Source organism: Mesoplodon densirostris, chromosome 2 (assembly GCF_025265405.1).
Source record: "Mesoplodon densirostris isolate mMesDen1 chromosome 2, mMesDen1 primary haplotype, whole genome shotgun sequence".
Taxonomy (NCBI): Eukaryota; Metazoa; Chordata; class Mammalia; order Artiodactyla; family Ziphiidae; genus Mesoplodon; species Mesoplodon densirostris.
The window spans coordinates 21,691,884-21,708,602 of record NC_082662.1 but is presented as its reverse complement, the minus strand read 5'-3'; the positions used below and the strand labels follow the sequence as shown (position 1 = coordinate 21,708,602).

The 16,719-nt window shown below is 48.4% G+C and overlaps 1 protein-coding gene across 3 annotated transcripts in view; it reads right to left on the bottom strand.

The window, feature by feature from the left end:
• Positions 1-455: 455 nt before the first annotated feature.
• Positions 456-16,719, bottom strand: part of DHDDS (dehydrodolichyl diphosphate synthase subunit) — a 34,698-nt gene continuing 18,434 nt past the window's right edge. For 2 of the 3 annotated variants that reach the window (XM_060089206.1, XM_060089207.1), the window contains exons 8-14: positions 15,775-15,882; positions 4,272-7,928; positions 3,225-3,269; positions 2,993-3,022; positions 2,577-2,627; positions 1,818-1,913; positions 456-1,319 (exon numbers count right to left, since the gene is read on the bottom strand). In XM_060089206.1, coding sequence (XP_059945189.1) covers positions 7,689-7,928; positions 15,775-15,882 — 348 coding nt within the window. In that variant the 3' untranslated portion in view covers positions 456-1,319; positions 1,818-1,913; positions 2,577-2,627; ... (1 more) ...; positions 3,225-3,269; positions 4,272-7,688. The remainder of the gene's footprint in view (positions 1,320-1,817; positions 1,914-2,576; positions 2,628-2,992; positions 3,023-3,224; positions 3,270-4,271; positions 7,929-15,774; positions 15,883-16,719) is intronic. The other variant, XM_060089208.1, reaches the window with a different exon arrangement.

The window sequence follows — 16,719 nt, the reverse complement described above, 5'->3', positions numbered from 1 at the left end:
TTGCAGGTCTGCTCAACAGCAGGGTGCCATCTGCCTTACACATCTTACGGCCAACCATGTAGACACACAGGCATTTTCTTCTCCCACAAGAACTATATAGCCATATCTATTAACTTGCTAATTTTACAGAGATCTTAAATGTGAATGAAGTGGAAAGGCTCTTTTACTATCAGCTGCCAGGCCCAAACCTCAGATCTACCAAATACCTGCATTTAAAAATACACTTCAGGTAGTGCTACATAACCAAGTACAGAAACCACTTCTCTGCTCCCAGCCTCTTACCACCTGTCTACTCCTGGGATCTTTCCCAAGTCCACGTAGCACTGTGTTCTACAGATGGACCATAAGGACTGACTGTACATGGAACCTCTACACCTCACACCAGAATGCATCCTGTCCCAAGAGACTTGGAGAAACCAGGCTCCCCCACTCCTGGGAAAAGATTAGAGGCAGCATTCCAAGTCAAACTGTATCCAGCTTTATTAAAGATACTTTTCATAAACAATCATGGTATTTCAGGCAGGACATGGGCAGACAATCGTTAACAGTATACAACAACTTTCAAACTCCCTTTTGCAATGGACTACCAAAATCAGAAAGCCACTATAAAACCCCATTAAGTCTTCATGTGATGCTCTGAACAGGGAAAGTTTAGAGTGAGGGTTGACATTTCACATTTAGTATGTTGTTTAACAACTTTTCACAAGCCGACCCTGACTTTCAGGAAATGGAAATGAAAATGGCAAAAGTATCAATCTGAAGATCCACAATCTAAAAAAGGAACCGCTGCTCTTTTGAGGGACACCATCTCAATGGTGACAATGCAAAGTCCAGATTGCCTGACATACTGGTAACCAATTTTGGGGGGTCAGGTTCCAACAGGTCTCTGGGTTAAGGGAGTCAAGTCTATGCTGAAGGTGGAGAGGGAGAAGAGGACGTAAAAACTAATTTTCGTTTCTCCACACCACAAGGCATTTGTGCCAAGGTGGCTACTGTGTGTCAATATCAAGGAACCCCTCCTTCCTGGGAACCAAGAGGAAGTCTCTCAAAACCAGACGGGAAAGGTTTTTTTTTTCCCCATGTCAATCCAGCTTCAGAGACAATCTATTAGTGACATGTGCTCTTCCCCCAAAAAACAACAATGAAGTGTTCTGTATGCTAACAACATAGCTTAAAAAAAAAAAAAAGTAAAACAAAATTCTGCATTTTTATAAAACTTGATAAAAAATAGTATTTCAAACTGTACAGTCACCAGAAGTACACAGTTATCAAAAATGCACACTTCACTTGGCATCTCCAGCACCTTCAGCTTTCTGTGCCTAAAAGAAAAACAGACAGATGAATACAATAAATATGTAGATGTGGAAACTATCTTCATTCATATTTCATTTATAGCATTTCTTTGCTCCCAGGCCAAAGTTCAGGTTTTAGGTACTTTGACACTGAGACTCAGTACTTCTTTTGAAAATGACTTGGCAGGTAACTTTGCTAAGTCACCTCCCCTCTGGACCTTACTGTAAAACTGGGGAAGGGGGCACACCAGTATTACAAGATCTGAGGTTATTCCCAACTTGAAAACCATGGTGTAGCATGAGTGCAACACCTAACGACAGGACAAGGCTCATACCACAGCTCTCTTTATTGGACGGCAGAGACTTCAAGAATCCAGATTAAACTCACAGAAAAAAAACACAAGCAAACTCCAGACTAAAAGGCACACTTGGAGTGATACAGATCTAAGAAAAAGGCCATAAAAGCTTTTGGGATCATTAACTGATTGAATGGGCAGACTTAACATAAAGTGAAAATAGTTGTACCTGGTCTGTTTTGGCATCTCCGTTTTCTGCAGGGTTATTCCCATCCTTGCCAGCATCAGCTTTCCCCTTTTTCCCTTTGGGTACCTTCTCTCCCTTCTAAAATGGGGGGATGGGGGAAAAAAGCTGTTTCTCCTCATTTCATATCATCGGGATACAAGTCTACAAAGCTCTGCACAAAGCAGGGTTGTTTATCAAATATAAGATACACACATAGGGCCTCCCTGGTGGCGCAGTGGTTGAGAGTCCGCCTGCCGATGCAGGGGATACGGGTTCGTGCCCCGGTCTGGGAGGATCCCATATGCCGCGGAGCGGCTGGGCCCGTGAGCCATGGCCGCTGGGCCTGCGCATCCGGAGCCTGTGCTCCGCAACGGGAGAGGCCACAACAGTGAGAGGCCCACATAACGCAAAAAGGAAAAAAAAAAAAAAAAAAAAAAAAAAGATACACACATAAACTATATACCCTCCCCCATTCATAAAAACAAGGCCAAACTGTGGTCTTCAATACATGGAATTCTTTATCTGAGTGTAAATAATAGAACAAGACAGCTTAAACACTTACACTTGTTTAATACCCAAGTGTACAGTTTTCTGTAAAATTGAAGACAGAGTTCTTGGTTAAGGACCAGTCCTATTAACTCTGTCAAATCTCAACTCTGTCAACAGATGAAGTTGTTATATAGCATGTTGTCAGCAACATGGGAAACTGTTCAGGCTTTTACGTAAATCCTAGATGCATGTTTGTCTCACCGTCCTACTCACCTTTGCAGGGGCCTTTTTAGGCTTGGGCTCTGGCTTTGGAGGAGCAGGTTTCTTTTATTTGGGGGAGAAAAGGGAAGCAGAGAACATTAGTACAATGGACCAAAGAAAACAACCCACAACCAAACCACAGCACCACTGGCATAGAAGTTTCTCCTACTTTGTAAAGTTTGTGGCGGGCTTTCCATTAGAACTTCATATCTTCAGAAACCCACTCAAGTAACACTCGGAAGTGTCCCACTTTGGCTACAGCCATCACAATTTCAGAACCAGCAAATTCCAAATGGGCAAGAGTCCATAGCAGAGTAAGTCATTCAATACCAGCCACTGCCCGTAATTCATGGGAAGCAAAGGGAACCGTTTTTCAATGCTTTTTAGTTTCAGGGAATAATATGAAAATTTAAAGCAGACACACTTACAGCAGATAACCTTGCAGATCTTCTCTGTGGCTATTTAAAAAAAAATAAAGAAAATTACAAATAAGACAGTTGAACCACTTATACACAAAAAAGTTTTGAAGCCAAATTGTTCTAGACTATAGGAAGTAAAGAGAGCTTACTGAGGCAAATTCAGGACTATGAATATGGTTAATTACCACTAAAGGAGCCCAAGGCTTTGCGAGACTCCAAAAGCAGTGAGAATTAGACTTACTTCATCCTTCACCTTGGTTTTATCTCCTTTAGCATCCCCTTCAGCCTATAAAAAACAAGCAAAAGCTAAGAAAGTTGCAGCTTCTGAAGCAGTTCTTAATGATTCAGTAAACTTAACGAAGTCCTAAAGGGGGAGAAAAAAATCGAAGGGAATCTTGTACACAACTTTCCTAGGACATACAAATCCTCAGTTTGTAGCATCCCCAGCTCCTATGCAAATCCCCGAAGTACTCAGAAAGCTCTAGGAACGCTGTTATGTGTCAGCCTCACAGCCGGTCTGGCTCATAACGCGCAGGGACGGCGGGGCCCCGCGAAGCGCGCGCAAAGCTGGAGCGAGGCGCGCGGAGCGCAGCCCGCGCCGCCGCGCCAGGCAGAAGCAACAGCTGCACAAGGAGCAAACAAACCCCTCCGGAGGCGGGGCCCGAGCGCCGTTACCATGGCAGCCGTCGAGGGCGGGAGACGGGAGGAGCACGCAGCCGGGGGAACTCGTGGGCGGCAGCGGCGCGCACCGGGGCGAGTCTCGTGCGCGGGGGCCGTGGGCGGCGCGCGGTGGAGGTGGGGCCACACTGCGAAGTCCCGCCCCCAGGGAAGAGGGCCCCGCCCCCTCACGGCGGCGTTTTTTTGGCGGCAGCGCGTTCCCCCGCCCGCCAACCCCGAATGCCGCCTTCCCGCCCTTTCGGGTTTGAATTGCCCGCCCGCGGGGAAGGGGGGGGGGCTAGCGATGGGGGGAGGGGGCGCGGGGCGGGCACGTCGAGCCCAAGGGGAGCGGGATAAACAGCCGCCAACATGGCTCCTCCCGCCGCGGCCGCCGCTCCTCCAATATGGCCTCTGGCGCCCGCGGGCAGCCAAGCCGCGCAGGGTTAGCCCGGGGCCGCCTGACACCGCCTCGAGCTACCGCGCCGGGGGGCTGAGCCTGCTCCAGCTCGCCGCTGATTCGCGCTTCCCAAAGCCGGGGAAGCGGCGGCGGCTGCTGCATTGGTGGTGGTGGTGGTGGTGGCGGTGGTGGCGGCGGCGGCGGCCCAGCGCCTGGGGCCCTCGCGCCACGTACCTTTCTCTTGGGCATGGTGGCGACGGCGGCGGGACGTAGGCGCTGGACACGGGGATGCAGTGGCGCGCGGCTTTGGCCAGTCCAAGGGTCGCTCTCGCCTCTTCTTCACACTGCTCGGGCTCCGGGGGGTTTATAAAGTTTTTATAGCGCTGGGAGCCCCGGACCGGTTAGAACCGGATTTCACCTCCCGCCGCCGCTCATTGGCCCAGCTGGGGTCACGTGGGCGGGGTTTAAACTCACCTCCTCTGGAGGGAGTGAGGAGGGGGGTATGAGGGGGAGGGCGCGCGAGACGGCGGCGCGCCTAGGGGGTGGGGGCGCAGTGGGGGAGGCGCGCGTCGAGGGCAATAAATGAGGGAGGGTGGTGCAACTCGGCGGGCTTTGGGCTTCGGCTCCCGCCAAGAGCTGGCTTTTCCAAACTACCAAGTTCCTTCCACCTTATGCAACCGAGCTACCCACTTCTCCAAGCCATGCGACACTTAGGGCGCATCTCAGCCGCTTTCCTTCCTGTTCCCGCTGGGGGCCCCAGAAGAAGGGTTTGCTAGGCCTGGCCGCACTGCCCTTCTCCGCCGGAGGCGGGAGGAAGCGCGCGGCTTGGAGGCACAGGCTGCAGTTCCCAGGGCCAAGGCTGACGCTGAAGTGGGGAAAGAGCGGGGAAGCCAGCTCGGCGCAGCCAGACGTGCATCCTTCCAGGCTGCCACTCGGAGGACGCCTCTCGGGCACATCACCTGGAAGGCGGTCCACTCGAGGTGGGGTGGGGGTTCCAGGGGGAGACTTTACACGCAGAGGTGCCTTTCGGGTGCAGTGGGGCAGGTAGGAGCTGTCCTTTCAGCACCCGTTGCTCAGCCGCCTCCCCAAACACCAACGAAGCCCCCCCAAAGCCTGTCGGGTGGCTGGCTCTCCTAGGTCCTTGTATTCCTGGACCTCAGAACCCCGCCACCGAATGACGGAGAGTGGCCGCCAAGAAGGCCTACTAGCACTCCCCTCCCTCTAAGCTTTACCCGCTTCGGAGACATGAAGCTCAGCTGCCCTCACCCGATGCAGCCACCAACCCTGGGCGCTGCAGACGCAACTGGCGAAATCCCTCCTTCCACACTGGCAGGCTGGCTGGCTTCCTTTCACTTGCGCGAGGGAAAAGGAGGGTGGAGGAAAGCGTACGGGCATTAGGAAACAAGTAGAGGTACAGGTGTTGCGATGGAAAAAGGGCTCTTCCAGTGGCTCCCCCCCCCGCCCCCAAAGCTAGGGATCCTGGAGGTAGCCAAGTGCACCTGAGGGAGGTAGACAACTGCTGCAGCAAAACATAATCTTCTGTTGCACTGCTCGCAAACAAGTTTTACATCTAAGAAAGAATTTAAAAAATTCTATTTGACACCCGAGAGAACGCAACACGATAAATATCCTCAACTGGGGGGGTTGGCTCACAGGTGGGAGGACATTTAAAAAGGTCTCACCTAATTTCTTGAGGCAAGGGTTGAGCTGGTTTGTACAAATCACACCGGTAGAAAGCAATCACTGCGAGTTCATATCAACTATTTGCAGCCCCTGTTCCTGAGCAGCAGCGATCCCTCCACCTCTTCTCCTTTCCACCCCTTACACTGCCTCCTGAGGCAGCCACTCTTCACCCCTCCCCACTGTGTACATTTCCCAGAATACAGGACCTCAGGCCAAAGATACCAGCCCTATTAATCACCTCTGCTGTACCCCAATCATAGTAGGGAAAGTCAGATCCAGAAAGGAGACAGGACTCAACAACCACGCTCACAGGGCAGATTCCGTTTGCTGCCTCCAGCCCCTCATTCCCGCCTTAATTGTAGGGCTCTGCATTATAGCCACATAATTCATGCCTCCCTAATTAAGGCTGTCAACAGCCCCCTTGTAAAGCTGGAAAATGTACAGCACCTGCTCTCTGGGAACCCTGTGCCAGGGATTGGTAGTGGGGAGTGCCAGATGTGTGAGGGGGGGACTTGCCAAAGGGCGCATTGATTGGCTTCTCAATCGCAGTGCCGGGCATTTATGTTTGATTCTGGGAGCAGGGATGATGGCCAAAGGGTCTCTTGTGCCAGGTATCCAGGCACAGAAAGGGGAGGAGACTGGAGTATAGGGAAGTTAGAGGTTTTAAAGAATATGCTCTTAGCACTGCTTGCAAGATCCTACCTCTCCCCTAGAGGGAGGTGCTGGGAAACAGTATGCAGAAAGTAAAACGGGAAGACTAAACAGAGTAGCCTTTGGTTGGTATTACCCGCTGGTGCTTGCTGCTCTGGGGCACCTGAAGCACAGAGCTGCTCAGACAGCTCTTCAAAGGCACTAATCCTCTCAGCAGCTCTGCAGCGAGGCCTGGCAGGGAGAGGTAAGGAAAAGGACACGGCCCTTGACTCGGCCCTCTTCTCCCTGCTGGGCAACCTTGGCCCTCACAAGCTGAGACTCTGCCATGCTGGGAATAAATCATCTCACGGTCTACTTAGAGGGACAGGTCAAAAGCTGAGAAAAGCCTCAAAGGCTGTAGAGGTGGGAAGCAGAGTCCGAGATGCTGAGGGCAGGAGGCAGTCAGTTGGGAGAAGTGCTTGTTTCTGTGCTCTTGGTCCTGATGTGATCCAGGGAAGGTGGCCTGTGCTGGATTAGATTCACCAGGGCCTATAGGTCTTCTGTTACCCTGTAGCCATGGAGGGGACGGGTCTCACTGGGGAGTGGAGGCTGGCCCCATGCCCTGCAAGAGGAGGAGAAAAGCTTGTGTGGGCTGAGTCGACAATAGGTAATTGGATTGTAATCACCCGCCTGGCTTCCGCGCACCACTGGGGTCGCTGCTTTCAGTGAGCAGTCAGCACTGTGTGGTGGGAGGGGGTAGAGATTCAACAGCAAATCCCAGGTGGAGAGCCAAGGGGGAGGAGCAGCAGACGGGCAAATTTTCTTTCTGTCTCTCCCTCCCCTTCCTTGCCTAAATAACGCTGGCTGCCTACTAGCTATTTACCAGCAGATCCAAGGTGGGTCCACATCTTTTGTGAAGACTAAGATGGATGGGTAAAGGGCTAAGGTTTTGGGGAGAACTCTTCCCCGAAATTCTTTGTGTTGAAGGATGTGCTGGTGGAAAAAGAAAGTGCACCTAGGAGTACAGGTAGAGGTGGCAAAGATGGAGGAGCTGGGGCCCTCTGCTCTCTGAATCTATTTGTGATCAGAGTTTGACCTGGATCAGAGTTTGGGTTTAGTGTACTTGTGAGAGACTCTCACCCTCAACCCTCGCCAGAGGCACTGTCCCAGGCAGCCCAAAGATATCTATGGCCAGCAAACCTGGCCTCCGGGGCTCCCTTGCCAAGCAAAGGAAACACAATTCATCATCAGGAGGGAGGTACCTTTCACCAAGAAAAGAAAGGGGAGTGGGGCCCTGGAGGCAGAGGGCAGGGCAAAGTGGCAGGAGGCCAGCCTCACTCAGGCTGATGCAGTGCCCAGACGTGCCAGCCAGTCAGCCCGCTTGAGTTCCAAGGCCTGCAGGAAGCCTTGGACCCGCTCTTCTCGTCTGGCTGAGAGTTTGTGCAAGCGTGTCCGTCGGAGCTGGGCGTCCCCACTGGCCTGGAGCCCCTCTTGCAGCAGCTGTTCTGTCACTGCAGCCTGGTCCCTCTCCAGCTGCTGCCTCTTCCGATCCTCTGCATACATGTCTCGGGCCTTCTGCTAGAGAAAAGTGGGGATTGGGGTGGGGAGATCATTTTTAGGCGTGGGTGGAATTGGGATGGAAGAGGTAAGGGTGGGGCACAGGATGGGCCAAGTTAAGTGGAACAGTGGGAAGTCTGTAGCAGATTTGGAAAGGTTTGGGAGTAGGTGTGCAATGGGTGGTGCCCATGTTGTATAGGCAGGGCAGTAGCAGTTCTGGATCCATCTTGGTTTGTTTTGGGTGGGAGTTTCTATATTTCTTGAAATTCTTCTCAAGTTTGCACTTGGAAGGGAACAAGGCAAATGTGGGTGTGACTTCTGGTTCCCCCACCACCTAGCTTTATGGCTTTGGGCAAATCCTCTCCTAACCTCACTTCTTCATCTGTAAAGCGGGGCGTTGTGCCTACCTTGAAGAGTGGTTTTAAGGATTAGAGATAAAATATGCAAAACCCCTCCAGCATATTAGCAGGCTCTCAAACAGAAACAGCAATTTTACAAGTTATTACTCTGATGCAAGGAAGGTTCTATTCCTGCCTGGGGCACGTCAGTGGGTCATTTCTTTGGTTTCCCAGGTCACTCTAAGGGTGCCATCCTCCCAACTCCCTAAAGTTATCTTTCAGAGTCTGGATCCAGAACTGCCTCTCATATGGAGACCAGGCTGACTCGCCCAGCAAATGACCCCCCTGTGAACATTATGAGCAGCAGTTTCAGCTTTCTTAAGCCACTTACTTCATCCTGCCTCTAGAATAGGCATTAGTGTCCATAGTCCACATTTTCTGTTAGAAAAATGAACCCTTGAAGGCTCAGTGGAGCCCTCAGGCTCCTGGAACCAGTTCTGACACCAGGTAAGTGATTATATTCCTTGGCAGCACTTCTCATACCCTGTGTGTATCTTCAGACAAACCATAAACTCCTAGAGGACAGAGACTGTGGCTTTTCCTTTCTGGCACTTGGGGCACCCTGTACATGTGAAATGCTCAGTACACTGACTGTATGATCCCAGGAGGACAAGGAGGATGCTCCTGGCACAGAAGGAGAAAACCCTTCTGGAGCAGAACCAAGGCCTTGCTGTGCCTCACTGATGCTCTCTGCTCCTGCCACTCTAACAGGCTGCAGAACCTTAGCACCAGAGTCCCTCCTGCCAAACCTATTCCATGTGTGAGACACTCCCCTTTTGCTGCCGATTTGGTATCCTATACCCTTTGTGACCCTTACCACATTCTACCTTGTACTGTGGTATCTGGGTACCTGTCTGTGTCCTACTCAGCCTGTGAACACCTGGATTGCTTTGTTTTAATCCTTAAAGGAATATCTTACATGTGCACAAGCACTTCATCTGCAGTCTCACTTGACCCTCCCAAAAGAGTTACGGAGGTACTTTCCATCTGCTGGAGACAGACGTGGAGGTTCAGAGTAGGGAAGCGACTTGCTAGGGTCTCTCAGCAATAAAGACTTACTGCATGAATAAAGATGACAAATGAAAAATCTGGAAAATTCCCCCTCCAGGCTGTTGAATGATCCAAGGCATTCAAGAGTACCCTTCTGCTATGATAACGAACTCCCATGTGGAGCCATGAAGACTAAAACAAGCTTAAAAAGTTGCTGCTAAGGGTCTTCATCTTGTTAGAAGGGCTTCTTCCTGGCCTTAGTCAGGAGGAACCCTGGGTCCTACATACAAGACTTTATTGGGGGTATGGAAATGCACAGGATGTAGTCACTGCGATCCATGTGCTTACAGGCTGAGGAGGACACAGAGATGTACCCAAATACCATAATACAAGGTGGGATGTGGTAAGGATCATCATGGAGGTAAGAGAAAGGGCCATGCAGTTCAGAGGAAAGAAACTGTGGTTGATGAAGGTCAAGGGGGCAGTGAAATCTCATGGTCAGGCAGCATCTGAGCTGAGCTTTAACCAATGGGGAAGATTCAGATAAAGGCAGAGTGTATGGGGGGAGGAGAATATCAGGCGGGGGAATAATGGGCAAAGATTCAGGAAATCAAAGAGCGTGATCAGGCCAGTGTGAGTCTACCTGGAATACTGGGGTTTCAGAAGTTTCTGTCCAGAGGACTCCCTCACCTCTCCAAGCCTATTTCTTCATCTGCAAAATGGGGACAACAGTGTCCATATCACTGGGTGGTTTGAGGGAACATGAGATAATGAATGCCCAATCTGGTGCCTGGCTATTAACAGTTAGCCCTTCTTCTGTCACCACTGCTTGTGGCTAGGACTAAGTAAGCTAAGTCATGGCTGAACAGGAAGGATGAGGGCACCGAGCCACAGAAGGAGGAAATGCGGAGCTGGTTAAAATTGCTCCATGAGGCTCAGGCTTTTTCCAAATGGCAGCCCTAGACTGAGTGCTGAGCAGGGAGGCTGAAGCCAAGCAGACCCTGGCCCCTAATTTGCCAGGAATCAGCGATTCACTGTTAGGATGACAGAGTCAGGGGAGCTCGTAAAGACCATCAGCTCTAGCCTTCTCATTGCACAGACAAGGACACCAAGGCTGAGGTGGGGAGGGGCTTGGCCTAGGTCACACAGTGGGTTGAAGTTCCCTTGGTTTCTCCACTAAGATAACTTTTTTTTTTTTTTTTTGCGGTACGCGGGCCTCTCACTGTTGTGGCCTCTCCCATTGCGGAGCACAGGCTCTGGATGTGCAGGCTCAGTGGCCATGACTCATGGGCCTAGCCACTCCACAGCATGTGGGATCTTCCCGGACCGGGGCACGAACCTGCATCCCCTGCATCGGCAGGCGGACTCTCAACCACTGCGCCACCAGGGAAGCCCTAAGATAACTTCTTGAAAGATCATTGGAAAATGTGTTTCGTGCCTCTGGATAAGCTGTACTTTCTAGGGGTGGAGTGGGGAACCAGTGGCCTGCATCTGGGCACCTCTGTGCAACCTCCACATGGTCTGGATCTACCGCCCTATCTCAAAGGTGTTGTAAGTTCTTCTCAGGTAGTCAGCCTCTGAAAATCTAGGCTAGTGGAAGTCCTAATAGTCAATTTCTCTCTCCCTGACCATACTGTCTACTCTCCCTGTATAATGACCAATCAGGGGAGAGGGCGTTAATAATTACCTTAGACACTTCTTATGCAGACCTTATGGTGTAAGGGCTCCAAGGAGCTCGTTTTGAGAAATGGGGCCCTAACCTATTAATATAAATCTCTCCTGGGCATTAAGCCTCTCTGCTCTTGTTCCCTCCTCAGCAGAATTAGGGAACAAGATGTAATAGCCCCTCCAGTATATAAACCCTCAAGTCCTCTGACCTCACTGGGGCATGGAGAGGATGCAGGTCTTGGGTTTCAAAACATTCATTAGCTAATGACAAGTCTTCCCATAAGTCCCCATTTGCCACTATCAGTATGCCCAGGTCAGTAGCATGGGGGGTGCATTTCTGAGGGTTGTTAGAGATAGTACCTCTTGCTGGAAACGTGATGTTTTGATGAGCACCCAGTCTCCCTGCTAAGGGAACGGTACTGGTGATGGGATGAGCGGGGTGCTAAGTGTCTGTGGTTTTTCTGGAGACAGATGAAGTCTGAAGAGCCCAGACACACACATTGTGAACGATATTGGCCACCAGTCTCTGAAAATGAACTCTGTTCCAGCGCTTTTAGTGTATTAGCTTACTGAAGACTTATCACAAATCTGTGAGGCAGGTATTATTATTATCATTACTCCTCTCATTTTACAGATGAGAAAAGTGATTCTCTGAAGGGTTAAGTAATTGCCCAGTCAGTCACACAGCTAGAAGGCAGCGCCATGACTCAAAGTCAGAAATGTCTGAGACAATAGCTGAAGTTTTTAACTTCTCTTGAGAAGAAGATAGTGACTACCTAAAGAGCACTAGAAATAAAATGGTTGATTGTTCCACCCTGGCGTTTAACCTCTGACAAATGCATCAAAGGAAGTTTAGTGGGAATATGTATATTCTCCCTCTATATCGTTACAGATTAAGTAGACCGAACACTTATTCCTCATCTCTGTCAAAGATCCCCCCATGGACCTACCATCCATGCAGCTTGCAGCCTCATATTCTGAGGATCGGTGGCTCTGTACTGCTGCCCACCCCTTCCTTGCCCTCATTTTCTATCTGTCCTACTGTGTCATAGTCGAGATTTCTTCCATTTGCCAGCCCCCATTCTCTAAGACTGATGGGTGACCACCTGGAAACTGCCACGGTCCCTTCAGATACCAAGGTCTAGCCTCCAACAATTTGTAGCTGAGCCCCTGTTTCCATTAGCATCCATCAGCTGCCCTCATCCCAGTGAGCTACTATAGATCAAGAACCCAACTCCCTGCCCTGGCTTCCTGCAGGGAATGGGGACATACTGGGCTGGGCTTAGAGACAGAGCAGCTCAGAATTTAACAATGGGAATTTGGGAGATGGGTCAAGAACACAGATGTGGAGGCAGAATACCAAAGGGTATGGGAACAAGGAACTGTGAAGAGTCCAATTTGGTGATGATACAGGATACATACAAGGGAGATATTAGAAAGATCAGCTCTCTGGTCTGAGGCCAAACTGGCCAGGATGTTGTCAGTCTGGATTGTATGCTTAGTGCTTCTGCTGAGGTGCTAAGATTTCTAGAAACAGAGTTTGAGGGCTCCTGGGTAGAGGGAATCTGGCCAAAACCTCTATGAGGTCTGCTGAAAAAAGGTTCAGGGCAGTCAATATCTGTTATTACTTTGGTTTCCTCACTCTAAAAATGGGGGCAATTAATAATAGTATCTACCTTATAGAACTACATAGAATATAAGTAAAAGGATGCCTGACATGTAAGAACTCAATAAATGTTTGAAATTATGATTCTTAGGTACCAAATGGAACTCTTAACTCTTAACTCAAACACGTTCCACCCCATCCTAGGAAACAGCAGAGCCATCTACCCAGCTGCCCAGGCCAAAACCTAAATGTTTTGGTTCCTAATAACATTAACATTTGTACTCATTTGTTTTATCCTACAAGATGCATAAGAGAGTTTCAGAGTTACATCATCAACATTAACACTAATAAACCTCCTAAGTAATGTTTAAGTTAGCTTTCCAGTTTGTATTATCCTTAGAATATATCCCACTAAAAATGTATAGTCAGAGAACTATGTTCATGGTAACTGGAATTAATCCTTTTCTCTGGGGGTTATATTATCAACTTAGTTTCATTTGTTTCTGTTATAACTTTTGTTTTTCCTCCATCTCAGTCCACTCAGCCCTCCCCTTCTCTACAGCTGCAACCCCACCTTGAGGCACATTCTCTCACCTGGACTACTGTAGGAGTTTGGTCTCTGACTCCTGCCCTCTGAAAATCCTGAGTGATTTTTACAAAATGTAAATCAGATCCTGTCACTCCCCTGATCAAAAGTCTTCAGATGGGCTTCCCTGGTGGCGCAGTGGTTGAGAGTCCGCCTGCCGATGCAGGGGATGCGGGTTCGTGCCCCGGTCCAGGAAGATCCCACATGCCGCAGAGCGGCTGGGCCCGTGAGCCATGGCCGCTGAGCCTGCGCGTCCGGAGCCTGTGCTCCACAAGGGGAGAGGCCACAACAGTGAGAGGCCCGCGTACCGCAAAAAAAAAAAAAAAAAAAAAGTCTTCAGATGTGTCATCATGGCCTACAAGGCCCTCAGTGATCAGACTCCTACCCAGCCTCATCCCACATCCTTCTCCCTCATGTGTGCTGGCCTCTTTCTTTGTTCTTCCAAGACCTAAACTTTATAACTTTAGTATCCTTGCCCTTGCTGCTCCCTCTGCAGAGAATAATTCTTTCCCCCTGGATTTTTACCCATCTGGCTATCTCTCATCTCTAATATAATGGCTTAAAAAAGACTTCCTTAGAGAGGCCTTCCTTGACTGCTTTATTCAGCACCTCCTGCTCTCTTCATTACTTTCTAGCATATCACCCTTTTTCTTCATTGCCTTATTACAATCTGAAATTATTGTATATACTTGTTTACTTATTATCTGTCTCCTCAAGTAAAAATATAAGCTCCATGAAGGCAGGGATCTTGTCTGGCCAACTAACTGCTTGACTCTCTTGTGCCTAATACTAACATAGTGCCTGACTCAGACCAGGTACTCAGTAATGACACATTTATGAAATGAGTGAAACTTGAGGTAATTCCTCCGATAGCCATGTATCCGATAGGGAAAGTATCTGAGAAACCTGAAATTACTAAAAGACTTCTGAGCAGCCAACTTAGAGACAAGAATATCCATACACAAAAGCTCGTGCACCAAGATCCTCTGGGCTTCATGCAAGGCCAGTTTACTCTCACTTTACAGACATAACTCTAACAAGCTTGGTTGCCTGGTTTCCTTGCCTGTAGCTGATTTAAAACTGGAAATAGGAAGAGAAGGGAAGAAGGGATGCTGTCAAAATTAGCCATTGACCATATACAAGAAATCCCAAAGCCAAGTATTTTGGGACAATCTAGCTTAGAGAAAGAGTCCCACCCTGCAAGGCCATCCTGCACAGTGAAGTCCTTCAAGATGGCAGTTACTAACAAAATTATCATTATCAGCATCATTAGAATGTGATTATTCTAATCATCATCATTACTAGCAAGTGTCTGGTATACAGAAGGTGTTAATGAATTATGCACAAGACCTGTTTCAGAAAGTTTTCTATCAAAATAGGATTAAAAAAAGTTTTAGTTCTTAAAGGGAGACTTGGTCATGTGGAAAAATCTGATATTCATTCCTCTCTGACAGTGGATAATTGAGACTTTGCTGTTTTTCCTTTTACTTGAACTCAACTTCCTTTTTCAATTTCCTCACAGTCTGAGGCTAAATGATCAAGCACATGACCAAACCTTCATGATTTGATTGACTTATTCCAGGAGTTCTGGACTTGGGATTCATGGAAAGATTTTAGGAGTTATGTGAACCCCCAGAAGCAGTTTATGTGTTAAAGGGATTAATGTAATTCTATGCAAAATGCCATGTGTTAGAGTGATCTTTGCAATTTTTCTAGGGAGATGGTCTACGGCTTTCGTTTGCTTCTCCAAGGAGTCTGCGATGCCAAGAGGACCGAAAAGCCCTGACTTATATCATTATTTCCTCCTGGCCATGATCTCTCCAGACTCAAGAAGCAGCACCAGCTTTGGGTTTAAAATTCTGTGACCCTGGGACAGTTACCCTGCCCCTCTGTTGCCATATCTGAAAAACGAGGATGCCAAGCCTGCTGGATTGCTGGAAGGGTTAAATAAGAAAACTTACATGAAAACACCAAAGTGCCTTAGTAGACCCTCAATACGTTAGCTGCCACCACCACACGCACTGCCATTATTATTAAGAGTCCTAATCAGACGTAGGTGACTCTGCCTCCTAATGAAACCTGTTTCAAGATCTGGTGATCAAAACTGAAAGCAGAACTTCAAGTCTTGGTAGAACACACTTTCATACAACAGAAAGACAGTGCTATTTCATTTTTAATCCCTCTGGAAGCATCTTGGATTTTGTATACTTCCACTTCTACAATCTTTTATTAGGCTAATTCCTTCAGGGAGTAATGGCCAATCTCTCTGAGAAGCCTTTTCTGGGTTTCCACAGTAAAGAGATTAAAGATTTATAACTTGAATCCCAGTTCCATCTTTTATTGGTTATGTGTCCTTAGCTAAATAATTCTGATTTACTCATTTGCACAAATGGGGCTAATAATACCTACCTCATTGGGTTCTTGGGAACATTGAATGAGATAGTGCATATAAACTGTTCACAGTGCCTGACACATAGTAAATACTCAGTAAGTGGTAGCTACTCATCATTATCATTAACATGATTATTAGCAAGTGCCTGACATATATAGCCGTGGGTGGTCAATCAACGCTAACCTTTTCTTCCATTCCATCCAGTCAGGCCAGCCCTGAACTCTTACCTGAAGCATGCTATGGTTCATCTGGAACTGCAGGATGGCCTCACAGAGGTTCCAAAATGTGTATTCTGGCCACAGAACAGGCTGGAACACCAAGCAGGAGTGGGAGGTCTGGGAAAGGTGGGGAAGGAAGAGAGTATGGTTTAATAACATGTTACTGGAACACATCCTTGGTCAGGCTCCAAAGAAAGAGCAGGCTGATCACACCCAGAGAGGAGGTTGGACAGGCATCCTGAGCTGCAGCTGCTGCTGCCAGCCCGGATTCACTCACTAATAGGGGGACGGGTCATCTGAGGCAGTAAAATCACCTGCCTGTAGCAAGGCAGAACTAAAGCGAGACTAGATCAACATTTCCACCAGGATTTTTCTAAGCCAATTTTAGGACTATGAAATAACATCTAGATTATGTTACTGGCTCTTGGCCCTTAGAGGTCATCTGGGAGACACAGTGTCTGATAAAAGTTAGCAATGAACAAATGGTAGCTGCCATTGTTATTTTTAAGTAGCAGAGTATGGGACAATGGTTAAGAGCATGGGCTCTGGGGCCTGACTGCCTGGCTTTGAATTCTGGCTCCACCGTTTACCATCTATTTGACCTCAGGTAAGTTGCTTAACTTCTCTGGGCCTCAGTGTCCTCAACTGTAAAACTGGGTAATGAGAATAACTAGTTTTTAAGGTACTGTGAAAATTTAACAAGATAACATACATAAAGCAGAGCACAGAGCTGGGTGAACTTTTAATAATAATCACTGATATAAGACTCCCTTTTGGAACATTCTTGACAGCCACTGCTTGACACCTTTAGTGGTGAGGAATTCAGTGCCTCAAGGGGGATAACTTTAGCTGTCAGATAGCTCATTAAGTTAAACCAATGTCACCTACCAAGGTCTCAGGTCGTTTCTCTGGAACAACTTTATTTCTTCTTCAAACTGACATTCTTTCAAATAT